We start from the raw sequence: 20104 nt of genomic DNA, 5'->3' as shown, positions 1-20104 counted from the left end.
CCATTTATACTGGCCGCCATGTATAGCCTATCGTGTGCTGAAAAATGGCGTTAAACCCTCCAATAACACTAACAATCACAACCCTCCACCTTTATCTACTGCTATGAGAAACCTCCGTATGATAAATAGAACCAAACTAATGCATGACATCCAAGCAACCCTAACAACTTGATTACCTCCTACAGCAGAAGAACTCGATAACTGCCTGCGTTGATTGCTCGACAAACATGCTCCTGCTACCAAGTGCAGAGTATCAATTCAAAAGTGTTATCCATGGTATAGCAGTGTTACGGACCAGCTTCGCACTGATAAAAGAGACCGCCCTAAAGCTGAGAAGCTTTGGCTTTCTACCAGACTCTCTATTCATAAGCAAATCTATGAAGCTGCTAAGAAGAATGTCACAAATATAGTCCATGCAGCGAAATCAGCCATCTACACTACTAAGTTCATGGAAAGTTTCAGCTGCAAAGAGCTCTTCGAGATTATTAACAATCTACACCACTTCCATCTACATTCTCTCCAGTCGACCTTCCGTACATCTTTGCATATTTCGTCCGCGACAAAGTACAAACCATTAGATATAAGCTTGTCACCACAATTTAAATTGACTCGTCGTCACCATACAGCTGGGATACAGAATTTGAGCGGCAACCATTAGTAGCATGTGAACCTGTTTCAATGGAGTTCGTACGTACAATGCTGATGAAGTGTGCACCAAAGTCATGTGAACTTGATTCAATTGCAACATCACTGTTTGCTGCTTGAGTGCTTATAGCCAGTATTACCTGCACAAACTGATGTTATTAACACCTCTCTCTCATCAGGGGAACTCCCATCACTTTTCAAGACTGCCAATGTAAAGCCACTGGTGAAGAAACCAGCACAAGACTATAACGATTTAAAAAAAAGTAACGCCCAGTTTCTAAACTCCTATTCATTTCAAAAATCTTAGAAAAAGTTGTTATATTCAAGCTTGTATCTCATCTGAATTCAAACAGTCTTTTTAGCAATGTACAGTCTGCATATCTCCTTTGCTACTGTACTGAAACTACTCTTATAAAAGTAGTTAATGACATTCTTATTGCTTTGGATAGCGGAAAGATTACAATCTTCACCCTCCTTGATTTGTTTGCAGCATTTGACACAATAGACCATGTTATATTACTTCACCGTTTCCAGGATGTATTTGGCATTCATGATACAGCCTTAATTTGGTTCAAGTCCTTCTTGGTCAACATGACACAAATTGTGTTTGCAAATGGAATACACTCCAGCCCAGTTGATCTATGTTGTGGTGTTCCACATGGGTCTGTTCTGGGACCTGTTCTCTTCATTCTATACGCTCAGCCGATCTCAAGTGACATAGATCAACATCCAATGTCTCACCAATTGTACGCTGATGACACCCAAATGTACAAACTAGCCACCAAACTGAAGTTGATGCTACCATCCAAGGTGTAGAGAGGTGCATTTCTGATGTGAAATCATGGATGACATGCCATTCTGATCACGACACAAAGACTTTCTCATTCACATCCTTTACCTCAAACAATACATAACAGGAACACCAACATTAAATTCACACAATCAGTACGAAACCTAGTTGTTACTCTGGACAGTATTCTCGCATATCACCAACATGTCATGAACATATGGAAGGCTGCATATTATGAGCTGAGACGAATCAACTCCATTCGCAAATATTTTTCAGCTGATGCCACTAAATCACTTGCCTGTGTGTTCATTAGTACTTTCAGTACTGGTTTATTGTAACTCAATTTTATCTGGTTCATCTCTATATCTACTCCAGAAACTTCAAAAAGTTCAAACCACAACTGCTCCGATCATACTTAGATTACCACGACCTCAACTCACCTTCCCGCTGCTCTGTACCCTACACTGGCTATCCATTCGATCCAGAATCAAACACAAAATTTGTTCTCTGTCCTACGTTTCACTGACGGACTCTGGTCCAACATACCTATCCGACCTCACCCATGTGTACACACCAGGAAGATACTTACGCTCTTTTTTGACAATCGTATACTCAATATTCCCACTTCGAAAACGAAGTAATATGGACAGCGTTCTTTTTCATACTAGAGACCAGCAACGCGGAATGAATTGCCCACTGAATTTAGACACAAAGACACAGTGATCCTATTAAAGAGTGCTCTCAAAACTCAATTATTTCGACTGCAAGAACAAACTTAAAGACCTAATAATGTTTCCTACCTTAAATATTTTCAGCATGTTTTTTACTTTTTTTAATTTCGTGGTGTTTGTTTTTGTAATCATTGCATTATATATGTTTTTTATCTGATAGGTTATGTTGTAAAGCGCTTGGAGCGTGTAAAGATTATGCGCTGTCATTATTATTATTATTATTATTATTATTATTATTATTATTATTATCATCATTATTATTATTATTATATCTTGGAGAAGTAGAATTAATGATGTTCGGAAACGTAATCGTGAACAGACTGACCAGTGCTAGAACATTCTAAAAGTTACTTGCTCTGGTATATGACCGGAGGATACAAATACTGATATTCGTGCTTACTTGTCTTCTGTACAAAACTGAACCAAAATCATTCAGAATGTAAACATTTGTATCCCATCCGAAATAACATCTACCTTATTCGTTAGTCCATTAAACAATAACATCTCATTTTTGTTTCTTCAAAGGGACAATATGATACTGGAATAAGCTACATACAATCATCAAAACAATGACAGAAAAGAAAACATGGACAATGTTCTCACTGAAATGTAGGAATACATGTTTTGATTAAAGGAGATGAAATCATTTTTAGATCAGGCTGTCAAATGTAATGCATTTACTTTGAGCTAGTACAAGAATATTAAGTTGATTCTTAACTTCTTAGCCCGTGCTTAGGATGCTTTAATTATGTTGGTGTGACTCCAATATCATACAGAATGTGCTAGTGGATGAGATAGTGAAACCAAAACGGCAGATTAGACTTCACAAACTATATAAACGATTAAACTACAAACCCTGGTTATAGAATGGTTTATGGATATGTGAGATAAGTGAAGAGAAAAGATATGTTCGAAAGGATTCATGGATTTGTAAGCTGTATTACATTATTTAAATTATTTCCACAAGCAACACGAAACGTTGTAATTTTATATTGCTGTTACGGTGGCTTTCTCTCCTTTCAGGGACTCCTAAACTGAAAGTAAATGCGTTTTACGCTAATCTGTATGCCTGTCTCAAATGTAGCTACTTATCACTTCAGTAGCATCATCACTTAAATAATAGTAGTACCAGAGCTCATAAATTTGTTCTTACACTATATATTCATATTAGAAGTACTAAACATTTCGTAATAAACACCTCATGTTTCATGGGAGGCTCGTAGAATAATGTTATACATTAAAATGTAACATAATGTTTCAAAGTCATTAGATAAGTATTGCATATATATAATAAACGACTTTAAAACATACACATATATATATATATATATATATATATATATATATATATATATATATATATATATATATATATATATATATATATATATATATATATTAAGTTGAGAAAATTTCCGATCCTATTTTAAAAACTAGGTCACTAAACAAACCAGAACAAAAATCGTTTAAGAAAAAATATTTAGTTGTTGTGGCAAAGGCATTTCCCGTAACGAGGTGCAGATTCCTAGGTACCGAAAATATGGGGACTGTTTAGAGGAAAATACAAGTGTAATTTACACAGGATATTATTCAACAATGATTTAGTATTGATATAGGATTAATTCTCGTAAAGTTTCATGATGAAAGTAATATAAACCAAAATTTTGATTACAAAATACTGAGAGAGCTAAATTAAAAGATTCACAAAAGTTTTAAAATTAGATCACATTTAGACAGTTGTGTATGGTGTACTTGCCCTCCTTCAAATGCCTCTATGTCCACATGTCTTGGTTAGGTTTGTATTTGTAAATTAAATTAATGAATTCGATCCCCGGATACACTAACCATCGTCTTGCTCCAAGCACCAACATCTCATTATCTCCCTTACAAAAAAATCGATAAATAGAATATATGATATGTTAGCAGTAAGTTTGATGCCATCTACAGGCATATGTAAATGGGAATTGATACATTGTATGCAATGCAAATGTATTGTAAATAGATATTGATATTCAGTTTTGCCTCACGTTCTTTTTCTCTCTTTTAGGTTATTATTTGTAATATATCGCTCAGATATTTTGGCGTTTTGTTTCAAACAGAAACTTAATTTTTGATTCAGTTTATTCAAGTAGAATGTTTGACAAAAACGATTACTTTTGGAATGAAAATGGTATAGGTAGTTTTGATTGTTTCAAAATCAGTAGGCAAAATAGTAGCAAAATAGGGGCCCCGAGTGGCAGAGTGGTCTAAAGCGCTCTCCGTTACAGATCACTACCTTCTCACCTCTGTCTGCGTAGGTTCGAGTCTCGGATTCGGCCAATGTGGGTATGTAAGTAAACTTGCCACTAGCTTCTCGAGGGTCGATGGTTCTTTCCGGGGATTTCCCAGGTTCTTCCTCTACCATTAATACTGGCCGCCATGTATAGCCTATCGTGTGCTGAAAAATGGCGTTAAACCCTACAACAACAGCAACAACAACAAAAGTAGCAAAATATTGCATGAAAGGTTCTTGTTTCAGATATGTAGAATAGCATAGATAATTTATAATCAATGAAGGGTTGTTTTAGCATATTAGGTAATCAATCAAAGAAATACAATTGGTGTATAAAGCTAATTTACACAGAGCATTAAGAAGAATAATAGCTTTTGAAACACCTGTCCACATTGCCAAATCAATTCAACTTACACAGATATAACGGACTACACCGGATTAAATAGGGTAAACATTACTTATCTTCCTTTCAAATTTGTTGGTACAGCGGTTTCAGCTTAAAATGCTGAAGACTGTTTCTCATTGTGTAACTGAAAGCTTAACCTAAATAACAGCAGGATTAAAAACCTGTTTGGGCAAATCATGGGCTGGGTCAATGAACAATAATGTAATTGGAATATTATGTAAGAATACATTCAACTAGATTTTCTATACATCGCGAACTATTTAAATACGATTTTTGTGCCTGGAAAATCAATACCCGTCTGATTGCCAGAATTAGAAGTAGAGGTTCAAAGCACCATCTTTTTAAATTAGGTAAGTAAAAACGGTTTTGCTAATTTCGAAACTCTCAGAACCTTCCATTTTGTATTATTGTTTTTATATTTTGTTTTGTATGTGCAGTTTGTCATTCCGTTTTGAACTGTGATTTTCTTGAAGAAAAGCAGTTCAACATCTTTTGTTTTTGCGGTCCGTTCCAACAGGTATCATCAGTAGGCAAAGGTGACGTTGTATTATAATAGTTCTCGAGTATATATCTCCAATTTTGAATTTTCTCTTATTTGCATCATATCAGTCAAGTATTGTATCGATATGCTTTGAGTTAAAGAAGAAAATAAATATTTGTTATTGTCTTCTCCTAAATATGATGCGTAATATGGTTGCGTGATTAAATAGATGATAACCTAAGATGTCACATTGGATGATGGTACAACCATTTAGAATAACGCTTTCAAAGTCTACAAACATGATTTTGACATTGGCACCAAATTTGTTTATATGTTATGCATATGTGACGCAACCTGGCTCAAGTTTCAGAAAAAGTATCTTCATTAGTCTAGATGTTATCCGACAAAAAATGTACACAATTACAAAGTGTGAAATTAACTTAGCGGCAAGAATAACTATATAGTGGATGTGACACATGGTCTGGAATTGATATATACATGGGCAGACTACCCTCGAACATATCTCCAGCTGTCTCAACGTTCTCCAGTTGTCATCCAAATACTAACAAACATATGGCGTATACATCGTTAATGGACTTTTTCCCAATTTAAGATAGCTGTTAAAATGCAAGAGTCATCATTTAATACGATACCGAAAGTGGTAATGCACTTGCCTTAGGCAATGATAGTGCATGGTATGCAACACTCTATCTGTATCATTATACAACACTGTCCAATTATTATATAATTTACAAAACATCAAACGGGTAAGTTAATATAGTAAACCTTAAAAGCAGAATATCACTGGAACATTTGTACAAAATTACACTAACATCTATGCACACTGATTCTACATTTGTTTAAGGAGCACGTAGGCTGTGTCACATGTAAAGTTTGCACTGGAGTGAGTGTAATCTAAATTGAGACATAAATAGGTCAGTAATACTTAGGTATATCACCAGGCGTCCGATCTATATTGCTAGTAGTAAGGATTTCAAAAAACTATAACTATTTACTTTCGTTCATAGTCATATCCTGGGAATCCTGGGTTTCCATATATCAAGCATAGGCAAGTTCCCAACAACAGCGGCACAACCCACATTATTTGCTGAATATACATGTAGTTGTTTCTCATTGTGCCCTTAAAGCCTATATCTAGTTATAGTCTGGTGGGTTAAACCGTTTCCAAGTGATGACCCAGGAGCAAGTCTCCATTATGGTCTGATAGGAAATTGGTACAATTCCGTATGTCCTTCAGCCAACATATATGCTTAAACGTCATAGATATCAACTGCTTCACAGCGATTTTCCTGGTTCATGCGTACAAGATAATGGGCATGATCAATAGTCTGCACTGGATATACCATGCCATTATGTCCACGTTACAGCTCGTGTATGTGGTATCTTTAATGATGTAGGATACACATTATATTGATAACGGAGAGACAGACAGACAGGACGATATAATCTGCACCTTGTGAAAGATACATAGAGATACAAGACATGTCAATACCATCAACGCTTAGGGGAAAGTATTTGGTTGAAAAATAAGGCATTACATGGAACTTCTTTTCATGGGATGAGGAATGCGAAGCAACTGAGACATTAGAACGTCATGATATAGCTCATAACTACATAACTTATCTATACTGACGTGACTCATTTTCATATTACAATTATAATTTTGTTACAAGTATAGACACATCTGTCTATACGATTATTCACAATAATATATTTTTCATCTGAGATATAGATCGTTTTATCACTCTATATGGAGTCATCAGCTTTTATGAACAGTCGCAAATATTCAATTATGTATCCATTCTTCCTGTGCTCTATTTATACAATTGGGATATTCACTGGAGTATTTACATGTGGTATCACTTCTTGTTAATTTTCAGTGCCATTGAAATTAGTAAAGTTTGCGCAATTCATTATAGAAAGAAAGAAAATACTTCATCTAACTACCGACCTAACTCTGTATTTTACGTTCACCAAATATTGAAAATCATGTCAGTCAGCATCGTTTCTGATATCTTCATTTTTTTAATCGCAAACATATGTCTGACAAAAGCATTCATGCCAAACGGCATAGGTATCAGAAGAAACGTAATTTTTGGATCCATTCTTTTGGACATCACGGAGTGATATGTATTCCGACAAATCCAACATTTAGTCGCTGTGACATTTAAAGCTATTTCTTTAGAAGACTTGTATATGCAGTCAAATTAGGAACATGCATCAAAATTTCTACTGAGTTAGGGTCCAACGCGTTGTGCAATGTGCAAAGAAAGATGGTTCATTATATGCGATAGTTTAAAATGTCAAACTTTTACATGCTGCGAAATCCATGGAAATATGTATACTTCTACAGGTGATCAATATGAAGTATTTTGTTGCTATCGTCGTCCTGATGGGCATGGTCATCGTGCAGGGATCCTCATTATTTGAACAAGTCCTCAAAAATTATAATGGTCTTGACAACGGTAAGATACACATTTTCTATTTTCTTCTCTTATAGGTATTATTCATTGGCGCTCGTACATTCGGATGTATTTATACATGTATCATATTTATAACGTTGTTCATATATCATAATCCATACGTATTGTTTTCTTGAACCACATTTACACAGCCAAGCACTTATTGAGCTGTATCGCTAGCAAGCAGCCTATATCATTTGAATATATTGCTCGTTAACATAATAATGTGTCCTCAGGTATGTTATTGTAATGTTTATATGAATAACGTATACATCTGTTCAAAATTCTCACTACTAATGCATATTGATCTATTTTTCAGAAGAAAACAAAGCCCAGGCAGTGTCAACAAACATTTTAAAACTGACCGGCGATACCAGCGATCTTAAAACTAAAGATAACAGAGACGTAATTAGACCTAGCAAACTGCGTGATAAGCGTTGGCGTTTCCCTACATGGCTGGACGTGATATTTCCACCTTTCGCAATTGCGGACACAATAAAAGATGTGGTAGATTATGCTGGTTACAATATCGTTCACCCTAAAGATGCGGCGGGTAACCTTATAGATTTGAATCTGGCCATCTACTTTTCAACGTTGGTAGGAGATGCATATGAAGTCATAAAACCGGAAATAGTATCTCTCGTGAAGGACCTTGAAGGATTTGTAAAATGCCATGACTACATGTGCAACATCTACGTGTTAGGCTGTAAGTGTATTGGCTTTAGTTTTTTTCTTCTCTTTCTTTTCTACAGGAATAATGCTATTGACTGTCGGTATCTTTTGTTTGGGACTATTTACTAAGAAATGGACCTTAGTACAACACTCAAATTGTACGTTTCCATTAATAATGTCCTCTTTTCACACTTGTTAATTTTGTAAATCAACCACATATCCAGCTATTAAGTTTGTGTGACGTTAGGCATGTTCAAACAGACACTACATACATTCAGTCGTCCCTTCATAAACATTTGTTTTGCACAATTTATTAACTCTTATATTTAGTGACATTATGTAAGAATAATGATCACACAACGATTACTGTACACAAACGTACAAACGTTTGGCAAAGGATTGTAAAACATTTGTTAAAAACCTTGGTTCAAACTCAACAGTCGTGCTTCGGCAAACATTGTCGTAGGAAATCTATATCTGAGTCTATGTTCCATCAGCTTTAGAGTTCTCACATAGTAATTTATTAGAATGATAAAATTATGTAGAACTGAGCCAAATCTATATATTTAATGTTTTCTCTGCAGTAAACATAACAGCAGGCTATGATCCAGATGCTATTGGAATCTTTCTTTTTATCGACTTCTACGGATTTACGGTTTTGAATGAGAAAATATCGGGTAAGTCAAACATTCCTCTTGTTGTAAGTTATATATGTATAGATAGAGTCAAAAGGATAATGAAAAGACAGAATTTCCTAGGTCAGTCGTGCCAACATTACAAAGTCAAAGTATGCGAGTTCATAATTAAAACAAAGACAAACGTTGTACTTGATGCTGGCCACTTTCGTGACTTTGTGTTGAACATAAATGATACTAGTGAACCAAATAGTTGCTATGTATTTGCAGCATGACAAATATTTGGTCAAAGTTTATAGAGTAAAAGTGTTAAGAAATTGAACAATGAGACATAGCTTATTGTACAAAAAGTGTTATGAGGCTGCAACCGCCATAAATAGAAATACAGGAAACAGAGCTTGTTGCATGTATGACAGCAACAAACCTCTTGGGTTATAATACTAAAGAAGAAGGGTCCATCAAAAGCCACGTCGCTAAATTGTCCATTTTGAGGCCTGGCGGCCGTTAGTGTTGACAATGGTGCCTTCTTTCTGGGCCTCTTCACCGCCGCTTGGATTTTTGCTATTGATGGCTGGGCTTTCTTACTGCCATTTGCGACGCCACCGCAGCATTCTTTGTAGGGGACATTTTGTAACGAATGCCACAAAAGGCAAGTAAGTACATAAATTGTAGTGTTTTACTACATAGCAATATGTGCAAATTCATAATCCTTATTGTAATATTATAAACATCTATGTTCGTTGTGGTGAGATGAGGCACGAACTCTGTAATAGAAGGACAGAAAATGAAAATAGGAATACAATTTGACCATTACGAAAATTATGGGCCATTGTTAGGAGGTGCGGATTGCAATATTAAACCAGTACCAACAGAACAATTACAGGTCATTGGGCCTAAACTAGCTCGGCAACACATAGGCCATTGACATGGAGAGAAGCGGTGGAAGCAGAAGGCATAAATGACCAATCAAGTGTAAAATTGTGAGGTGCGATACCCAAGTACGCCAAGCATGAAACTCTTAGCAAACGTAAAACGTACGGAACCAACTGTTAAACACACAGGCCACTGATACTGAATCAACTTGTAATCGTACAATGCAGTGGTACGAACCAACTGATAAACACACAGCCGGTGATACTGAATCAACTGGTAATAAAAAAATCCAGTGGTGTGGGAACCAACTGATAAACACACAATCCAGTGATACGGAATCAACAGGTAATCATGACATCTAGTGGCACGGAATCAACTTTAAAACACACAGGCCATTGATACAGAAACTACTGTTAATCATAAAATCCAGCGGTACGGTACCAGCTGGTAAACACTAAGTCTAGTAGCACGGAATAAAGTAGGAAATACAAAGTCCACTGGTACGGAACGAACTGGTAAAACAAACAGGCCCGTGACACGGAATCAATTGGTAATCATAAATTGCAGTGGTATGGAAACAACTTGAAACAGAAGGTTAACATAAAATCCAGTGGTACGGAACCAGCTGGCTAACAAGCTAGTGGTACGGAACCAATCCTGTTCGAAGGTATTTTAACAGTGTAACAATGACAAAATATAGAAAATGCACTCTTAAGCACATGTCTTGATGAAATCGTTTATGTAAGAGACGATGGGAAGTATATCTACATATATCGTTATGGTTCTTTAGTTTCATTTTGAGTACGACAATGAGGTCGAATAAAACTCTCTCTTTCTTTCATATAGAAAAGCAAACATAAGTCTGAAGTTGATATTTTTAATACAATTGGAAAACACACCGCACCCATCATCGTGTAGATTTGTGTTTCATCCCCTTATTTCTGTCTTTATATTAGGGTGAGGCTTCCATACTTAATCAAAACAGACGTTCGTTGAGCCTCTTTATTACATTTAATAGTTGCGTGCGAAGGCAAATAGTAATGTCTTACATGTGCAGGACTACCTATAAAAATGTATACTCGATATCTTTGAAGATGATCAGTTTTGTGTTGAAATGTGCAGGTATCTCAAAGACAGTTTCCTTCTCTTTTCAACAAGAAATGCCGATAATGTGCGCAGTATGTAAATTGAAGCTTAGATAGCGTTTGATCAACCAAGATAGTACATACCTTAAGTTAGATCATTTAATAGTATGGTGACCATTATAATAGATAGTATGTATGGTAATAAATCGTTTCTGAGAGACAATGTCGCTGAGCGAACACTTACGATGAATACAGGCACAGTTCAGAAAGTAATTCCTATTGGATCCATGTAGCGTAGGAGTCCAAGAACACGATTTAGTGCTGACGGTGACAGTTGGCGAATATTATGTGAAATGCACTCAGTATAAATACTGACGGCACTCAACATTCCTTAGTATGATTGCATATCAGCCTTGTGACTGAGAATGACGTTGCTTTTAAGTAATGCAGTAATACACTAATACACTCAATTTCGATGTAGCGTAAATTACAGTGGGGTTTTAAAACGATAGAAAAAATTAATATATTACTTGTTTCCAAGACTCTAAAACAATTCTTTCTCGAGGGGTTTATGCTGCCAGATATATACTATACATGCAGCATCTTTGTTTTTCTATAGATATAACTGTATTATCTACTATGACCGCTTTCGATACAATCCTAACATTAAACTGTAGGACTTACCAAATGTGGAAACAATCTTTTTTTTAGTAAAGCAAATAATAAAAGTAGCGCTGTACCCCTGTACCCCTGAAATGGAGTTACTTCTACAATGTATCTTCCCGCCCTGATTTGCGCACGTCGTTTTCCTGACTCACTTTACAAACATGATTTAATGGATTGTCAGTGATGGTGTCAAAACTCACGAGTGTTAGTTGATGGAGATAAGAATTGTTTTCATCTAATAAAGTGTTTATTTAGCATGTGGGCGCTTGAATCTACACAACTCGTGTTTAAAAACCATTCAAATTGGAGAAAAGAATTTAAATACACTCAGTTTGATTTCTTCTATGCACAAAATAAACATTTGTTTCATTTTGCTTTGAAAAACCTATTCGTTTGAGGGCTGTAAACATGGTTAGCATGTTCGTTTTCTTTCTGAAAGCTAGATCTCCATAATGGAGCAAACATATCTGGTTCATAATGAGAGAATATACTTACTGTAAAAAGGATCGAACATCCTGAAAGTAAAACAGATGAGAAGAAGATAAATACTATTCTAATATACCAGGTAAGAATTTGTTTTATGAGCTTAATGATACTGTGTCTGCATTTATCGTGACCAAAGATATTTTATATGTTGCCAGTATTTGCAAAATGGGTAATATTTAACATGTGACCAGATTATTTTGGGCAAGAAAGTGAAAAGTGACCAGATCATTTTGGCAAGAAAGTGAACAACCAGTATCTTAAAATCCTTTTTGTTCTTACACTCATGGCATTATCTGTAGTCGCATGATATATATATATATATATATATATATATATATATATATATATATATATATATATATATATATATATATATATATATATATATATATATATATATATATATATATATATATATATATATATATGTGTGTGTGTGTGTGTGTGTGTGTGTGTGTGTGTGTGTGTGTGTGCAATAATACCTCTCATCTGCACTGTTTTCTTATTTACGTCTCTAGTAACAGGTTTTCGTTACTGCGAACCAATTGAGCTGCCAATCCGTAAAGTGAAGGTCTGTATTGAGGTCAGTCGTGCGGAATTCAACGAAAAAAGAGCCTGCCTGAATCTGGGGTTTTCCTTGCTAGGTTACTCTCATGTATTTAAAGACCTTTGTATATTTGGATCAAGAACGGGAAATTGATTATCTATACTTTATATAATGATAATTGCCTTGTAATATTAAAGTAAAGATACTACATTATATAAGTAGTCGCCTCTGAGGAGTGAATCAGTCCTAAATAAAGACTTACTATTTATATTCGTATTTCCTTGTTATTTGCAATTTTTCAGTTATTTTGTTTTCTACTTTTTCTGCCTACTTCTTCTGCCGAAGTGACATGACGTATGTTATGTAATCGTTCGTTCTAGAGACAAATACAATGATAAGAGTTTCCTACAATTTTGAAGTTTCTGGAGTAGATATGGAGAAGAACCAGACAGATTTGAATTACAACAGTCCAGTCTTGCGAGTGCTAATGAACACATAAGTGTTTTAGTGGCATCAGTTGAAAAATATTTGCGAATGGAGTTGATGCGTCTGAGCTCAAGATATGCAGCTTTTCATATGTTAATGACATGTTGGTGCAATGTAAGAGTATTGTCCAGAGTAACACCTAGGTTTCGTACTGACTGTATATTTAGTGTTGATGTTGCTGATACTTATTGTTCGAGGTAAAGGATGTGAATGAGAACGTCTTTGTGTCAGAATGGCCTTAGATTTATCATCATTCTTCCTCAGCTTGTTACTGTCATCCTTGAGTTGACATCAGAAATGCATCTCTACACCTTGAATGGTATCATCGACTTCAGTTTGGTGACTATATTTGTATATTTGTGTGTCGTCAGCGTACAATTGGTGAAACACTGGATGATGATGCATCACATTTGAGAGCGATGGAGTGTATAGAATTAAGGTAACATATCCGATATCAGATGCCTGTGGAACACCTCAACAGAGGCTAACCGGGCTGGAGTGTATTCCATTTACAGACACAATATGTGTCCAGTTGACAAAGTAGGACTTGAACCATAGTAAGGGTGTATCATGAATGCCAAACACATGCTAGAGAGTAGTAGTTTCAGTACTGTGACAAGGGCGATATGCAGATTTCACATTGCTACAAAGACCGAATTTCATTAGAGAAACAAGCTTGGATATAACAACCTTTTCTAAGATTGTTTATATGAATTGGAGATTAGAAACTGGGCGGTAGTTCTTTACATCACTATGGTCGAGTGTTGGTTTCTTCAGCAGAGGCTTTACAATGGCAGTTTTGAAAAATGGTCGAAATTCCCCGGATGAGAGAGATGTATTAATAACATCAGTTAGAGAAGTCAATAATGGATCTAAGCACTCAAGCAGCATTGATGTAACTGGAATTGGATTAAGTTCACATGACTTGCGTACACTCTTTATCACGATTGTTTGTACTAAATCCATAGAGACAAGTTCAAATGCTGCTAATGGTTGCTGCTGCAATTGTGTATCCCAACTGTACTTGTGTTGTCAAGCTTATCTCTAATGGTTTGTACTTTGTCACGGAAGAAATTTGCAAACAGGTCCGGAAGGTCGACTAATAGAAGGTAGTTGGAATTTGTGTACATTTTTTCCTTGACTTTAGCTTGTTAGTAATCTCGAAGAGCTCTTTGCAGCTGGAACATTCCATCATCTTGGTACTCTAGTGGGGTGATTTCGTTGCATGGACTATGTGACGTTTTTCTTAACGGCTTCTTACGTTTGCTTATGAATAGTGAGTCTAGCAGAAAGCAAAAACATCTCTCAGCTTTATGGTCGGTCTCTTTTAGCAGCGCGAAGCTGATCCCTAACACTGCTATACCATGGAGAACACTTTTGAATTGTATCTGGTTGGCTGGGGTATGTTTGTCGAGCAATGAACGCGGGACGATATCGAGTTGTTCTGGTGTAGGAGATAAGTTGTTAGGATTGCTTGGATGTCATGCATTAGTTTGGGTCTATTTATCATATAGAGGTTTCTCTTAGTAGCAAATACATGTGGAATGTTACGGACTGGTAGGTCAAGATGGCAAATAATGCAGAGGTGATCTGATGCGAATTCGTAGGATACCAGGGAAGACCGGTGAATATTATCATCAAGGTTATGAAGACTCCAGTCTAAAATGTGACCATGGTTATTGGTGGGTTGGTTAACTGACATTTTGAGGTTGCCAACATTAATGGAATCTAGGAGGTTTGATGTGTTTGGGTTTCCGGGACTGCCAAAACAAATTGATTCATACAATTATGCCGAATTCAAAATAGGATTAAACCATTAAAGATGTCAACAATTGTCATACATTTACGTTGTTTAGTTATTGGCATAACATACGTTTACGTTGATTAGATGCTATTAAATCTATATCAACATATGAAATACTCTTGTCAATGACAAACACATAAACATTTTCTAAACGTTGACCAAGGTGTGTACATTATAATGTTCTAAAATCCATGTGCACCCTAAAACGTTATAAACATTACTTGCTGTGACTTTCATTTGAGATGATTATTTAGTTGAAAATTAAAAGACAAATGACAATCTCAGACGTTACCTCGGAATGATAGCATTATCCGACAAATATCATAGGCAAATATTCAACAAACCATGAATAAACTTAACGTATAGCCTGCACGAATGGAGCCATCTATATATTAAGGGGTCAAATGTTCAAGATAAATATTACGGACTGATCGAAAAATGGTTTAAGCGGAAAATCTCGAGTTTTGTGACCTTAACCTTGTAGAGTATGTCCAAAACTTAAGTTTAAGACAATGTAGTTATCTACTAATTTCGGATTCACAATTTCAAGCATCCGACGAATGAAACAATTCTAGTTACACATGTCTGGTATAATATAGACATTATACGGTGATTTTCATCTTTGTTGATAATTGCTTAGAGTTATAGCATAAACACAAAACATTTTGCATCTTGCAAACCTTGATACTATTTCATATGCTTTTGTGTGTGTGTGGCGGGATACGTGGTGTCATAACGTTTTGTTTTCATTCATGTCATACATTAGAAATGTATTCAGATTTTCTTGAAGACAATTTCTTTGGGAATTCTGGAGCATTTAACCGTTTGAAAACCTTATGTAATGGTTCAAGCAATCTAACATTACTTTCTTGTGGTTCAAGCAATCTAACATTACTTTCTTGGTCACTTTATTTCTTTACTCTGATACAGTTTATTTGATCCGATTTACGTTCCCCATGCACAAAACCTAAGAGACCGATTTACAGGATGTTACGACATGCATTTTATTTACCCAATGTCATATACTATTCGTTGGATTTAATCATTTTGTTTAAACAATACATGTTACGATTATTCAGAGTCACGTCGTGGTGCGTTTTGCAGGAGTTGAATCTACGCTGCACAACTATTTTCCTATAATACATTTTCCATTAACTCGTTGAAATGGGCTTGTGATTAAATGTAATACAAATGACATCTTGTATGAGCATGAATGCAGTTTTAGATCTCTTTAAATACTTTGTAATTTAAGTAATGTTGCAATATGATATATCACTCGTTGTACCATACTGACACGAATTTCGTAGAAATGAAACTAATGCTTTAACATCAATGTATATAATTCCTGTTCCGAACATTTCAGAAAACTAGTTGCAAAATTGTGCATTGAATTATCGTTCTGCAAACATGGGAACAAACGCCCATGTATACTAAACATGTATAGCCTCTTCGGTTCTTAACATTTGTTGTTTAAATATCCAAGTTAATATTATTATTGTTTCTAACTTTACCTCAAGACTATCACCATTATTCATGCACAAGCCTTAAATCTAGCCCAAACATATATCTATATATATATATATATATATATATATATATATATATATATATATATATATATATATATATATATATATATATATATATATATATATATATATATATATATATATACACTTTACAGGGCAACTTAGAAGACTATTCAGGAATGTTTGGGTAGAACACAATCTGCAGGTTATACCCATGTAATATATGCAGCTAGTTAGTGTCGCATTCTAAATATTTGCAACATTGTCAGACAAAAACCTGTATGGATAGGAACCTGTTCATGGCTCAGTGAGGAAAAAGGTATCTTTACAATTATTGTCAGAGCCTAGAAGAAAACTTCTAAGTACCTCGTTAGATTCATGAAATACGTAATAATCCTACCAATACAGTATGTTCCTCCGTCGTACAAGTGTTAGAACAGATGAAATGTGTACGTGGCTTGTACACGTAAATGGTCTATAATCATGTTTGAAACAATTTCTTTATATTATCAGTTATTTATAATATTTCATTATACGCATGCAATGATATAATGTCCTAAGGAATGAATAAAGTTATCGACAGATTTGTTTATATTGTTATGCAAGCAAGTTAAAGCAACAAAACAAACAATTGTCCCTGATTACCATTTTAAGTTTCACTTGTTGAAACATATCAAGTGTCCCGCTATTTAGAAGGACTGACCCTATCAAAAATGTCACATACATTAATGTCTATTGCATATAACACAATGCATAAGTCACACGTTACACTGCATCTTTAGAATATTAGTGACTCATTTTCGTTACATTTTCTACAAGAATCAAATGTATTCGTTAGGTTTACATATATTTTCTAAAATATATTGTTTGCATTTCCTTACAATCTTTGTTGTACATTTTTTCATTAGTTTAGAGTTTTACACGGTTGTTCTCGATATTTGCCCATAAACAGATTACAGTTATGTAACAAGATAGGCCTCAATAGATGCTTGGATCAAATGACACAACACAATGTGATGAAATATGGAAGTTTATGATATGAATTAATACAAATATATACACTACAAATACAGCTCTAAACATCCGTCGCATTCAATTACTTTATCAAAATATTCACAGATAGGAAATCAAACAAATGATTCATATAGTCAAATGTATGACGATAACATTCTTAAAGTCTCACGTAATGATTATAACATTCAAATAATCGTATGTAATCATATGTAATGATTGTGAGATTCAGACTATCTCGTGGAATGAAAATAATATCCAAATAATATCCTGTGATGAAAGTGATATAATCTCATCTACTGTCATGTAATGAAAGTGAGATTCAAATAATCTCATGGAATGAAAATAAAACTAAAATAATATCATGTAATCAAAATGACCCAATTGCACTCAAATGAAACAACAATCAATTGAAACAAACATATGACGTTGTCATTTATACAGCCGTATGATTCATAAATATTTGTAAAATCTTGCAAATGTGTCCACTTACAAACCACACAGTTCTCCCAGATTATTGGGTTGTAACACAATTGTATCGGCCTCACACCCTTCATGGATTCACCAAGCGCATAAGTTTACAAATTAGCGGTTTCTTCTTTGTATGGCATTGATGGTTACAACATATTCCATATCCAAGAAGACACACAGACAGCCGGTCAGATAGCCTGATATACCCACAAACACATACGCACCGACATCACACAGTTCTCCTAAATTGGGTTTGCCCAATTTTATTGGTCACGCCACCCTTCATAGATGCACCATGCGCACTGACGTACGTACCGACAGGTACATACACCCATAATAATGCCAAACTGGTCATAATAACAGGAATGGAATTAAAACCTATCGATACATGCTGCTAAATTAAACCGTAATTGTAACAGTTCAAAAGTTCAAACCGTTTCAAATCCGCGTATTAGTAAAGGAATCATTTCACTATACAATATTAAAAGCTGAATATGCTTCATATATCAAATAAAATACAAATGTAACACTTTGCCCCATGGCTGACAAGAATAAAGGAGAACGTTCACCCCTTGACAAGATCCAAAGACCATTGTGTCAGTTGCCTTAAACCTACAGGAGAGTGATTATTGGTAATGGTATAATAACCGTGCATACTCTGCTTTTTGTGTCTCTCGGCGCAAGCGATCTACAACGAGATACATACCAGGTCAGTTGCTTACCTAGAAAAACAATCATCCATCCTAGGTAACGTTGTACGCAGGTACGACGAAAATAATCAAATCGTTCCAAGGCGAAACCAAGTTATTCCTTGTCTTATTCTGTGGCAAATTAGGAAAGCGTTTTTTCCATTTTACAAATTAAAGCTCCTTTCTGGAGGTTCTCGCCCAGTTTTTCCATATCTTTCAACTACATAATGCTTGCTAATCGATACATTTGCTTCATATTTTCTATTATTGGCACTTTATGATGTGAAACGTAGCTTCAGAAAGCGCGATGAGACTTGTAGCAGTTAAATGATGATGATCTCGTCCTTTATAGTCGATAACGATAGTACTACTTCTTCACGTTCGTCATTTTCGTATTTATCTTGGCAGTACGCCTCGTTAAAACAGCCTTTGCCGTCATTTCTATTTCGTGTAACAAACTGCATAGTTTACATCTTCGTAGAGAGGTGGCTCAGTTTCTTTAAAACATATAAAATCGCATCCCCATTTCATCAAAATGATTGTTCCTTTGTGTAGATTTTGTTATCATTTAGAGTTTTAGAACGGTGCTCTAGTGATTAGTCAATAAACCATTAATGATCCGAACAAAAATACTTATGGCTTCCGTCCTGGTTTTTCATTCACACTGATGAATTTATCATTCTTGCTAAACGAAATATAAATTTCGCCCTTAGTTATTATTGTCGACTGAGATGTAATTTCAATGGGAATAATAGCAGTTTAGTGATAATGGTTTCTTGTTTTGTATTTGACAATGATAGGGCCTGATTTGCCAACTTAGTCGACTTCGTAAACTTCTTATGTATATGGATACGATTTTCCTGGTCACAAACATGCTTTACACTTTTTCTTGTATTTAAAGCGTTATAAATTCTTTGCCGTATGTTCAACGGTTTCTGAACTGACCATAAATATCTGATAAATTTACTTAAATATTTTGCTTATCAGAAATCTAGTATTTCAAATGTCTTGTTAGTTTCTTTAAAGTAAAGACAAGATTGGGATGAAATGTGCGTTCTTGTCCATTGCATGTTTGTTTTCTGGTAGCTTGCAGTCTCAATACTTAATGACGCTATAGTACTTTTAAAATCACAATATACAACAAAAGAATCTTGAACAGGTTATTGAAGATTTAAAATTTCGATAAAGATTAGCATGTACGCATTAAGTATATTGCGTTAGCTTTCATTCTGCACAATGTTTTGGTTACTGTAATTTTAAATCGTAACAGTATATATTTTAGTCTGTCATAGTATTCTAATATATATCATATCCTGTTTCATTTGCTCATAAGAAATGATAT

At 35.0% G+C, this 20104-nt stretch overlaps 1 protein-coding gene across 1 annotated transcript; it reads left to right on the top strand.

The window, feature by feature from the left end:
* The first annotated feature begins 5135 nt into the window (after window positions 1–5135).
* Window positions 5136–13024, top strand: LOC149803381 (uncharacterized). Its single transcript, XM_089951394.1, has 5 exons — window positions 5136–5194; window positions 7700–7811; window positions 8128–8514; window positions 9065–9157; window positions 12744–13024. Exons 2-5 carry the CDS (start codon window positions 7709–7711, stop codon window positions 12923–12925), a joined length of 765 nt encoding a protein of 254 aa, XP_089807520.1. The 5' UTR covers window positions 5136–5194; window positions 7700–7708; the 3' UTR covers window positions 12926–13024.
* The last annotated feature ends 7080 nt before the right edge of the window (window positions 13025–20104 follow it).

This window comes from Sinohyriopsis cumingii, chromosome 3, assembly GCF_028554795.1.
Source record: "Sinohyriopsis cumingii isolate HCF-2022 chromosome 3, ASM2855479v2, whole genome shotgun sequence".
Classification (NCBI taxonomy): Eukaryota; Metazoa; Mollusca; class Bivalvia; order Unionida; family Unionidae; genus Sinohyriopsis; species Sinohyriopsis cumingii.
The sequence above is the reverse complement of the archived record's forward strand: the minus strand, read 5'-3'. Positions and strand labels throughout refer to the sequence as shown.

Excerpts from the sequence above, each read along its gene's own strand:
- LOC149803381 (XM_089951394.1), top strand. The coding sequence starts at position 7,709 with ATGAAGTATTTTGTTGCTATCGTCGTCCTGATGGGCATGGTCATCGTG. Across the intron at positions 8,515-9,064 it reads CAACATCTACGTGTTAGGCT|TAAACATAACAGCAGGCTAT; the intron begins GTAAGTGTATTG and ends TTTTCTCTGCAG. Across the intron at positions 9,158-12,743 it reads TTTGAATGAGAAAATATCGG|TAACAGGTTTTCGTTACTGC; the intron begins GTAAGTCAAACA and ends TTACGTCTCTAG.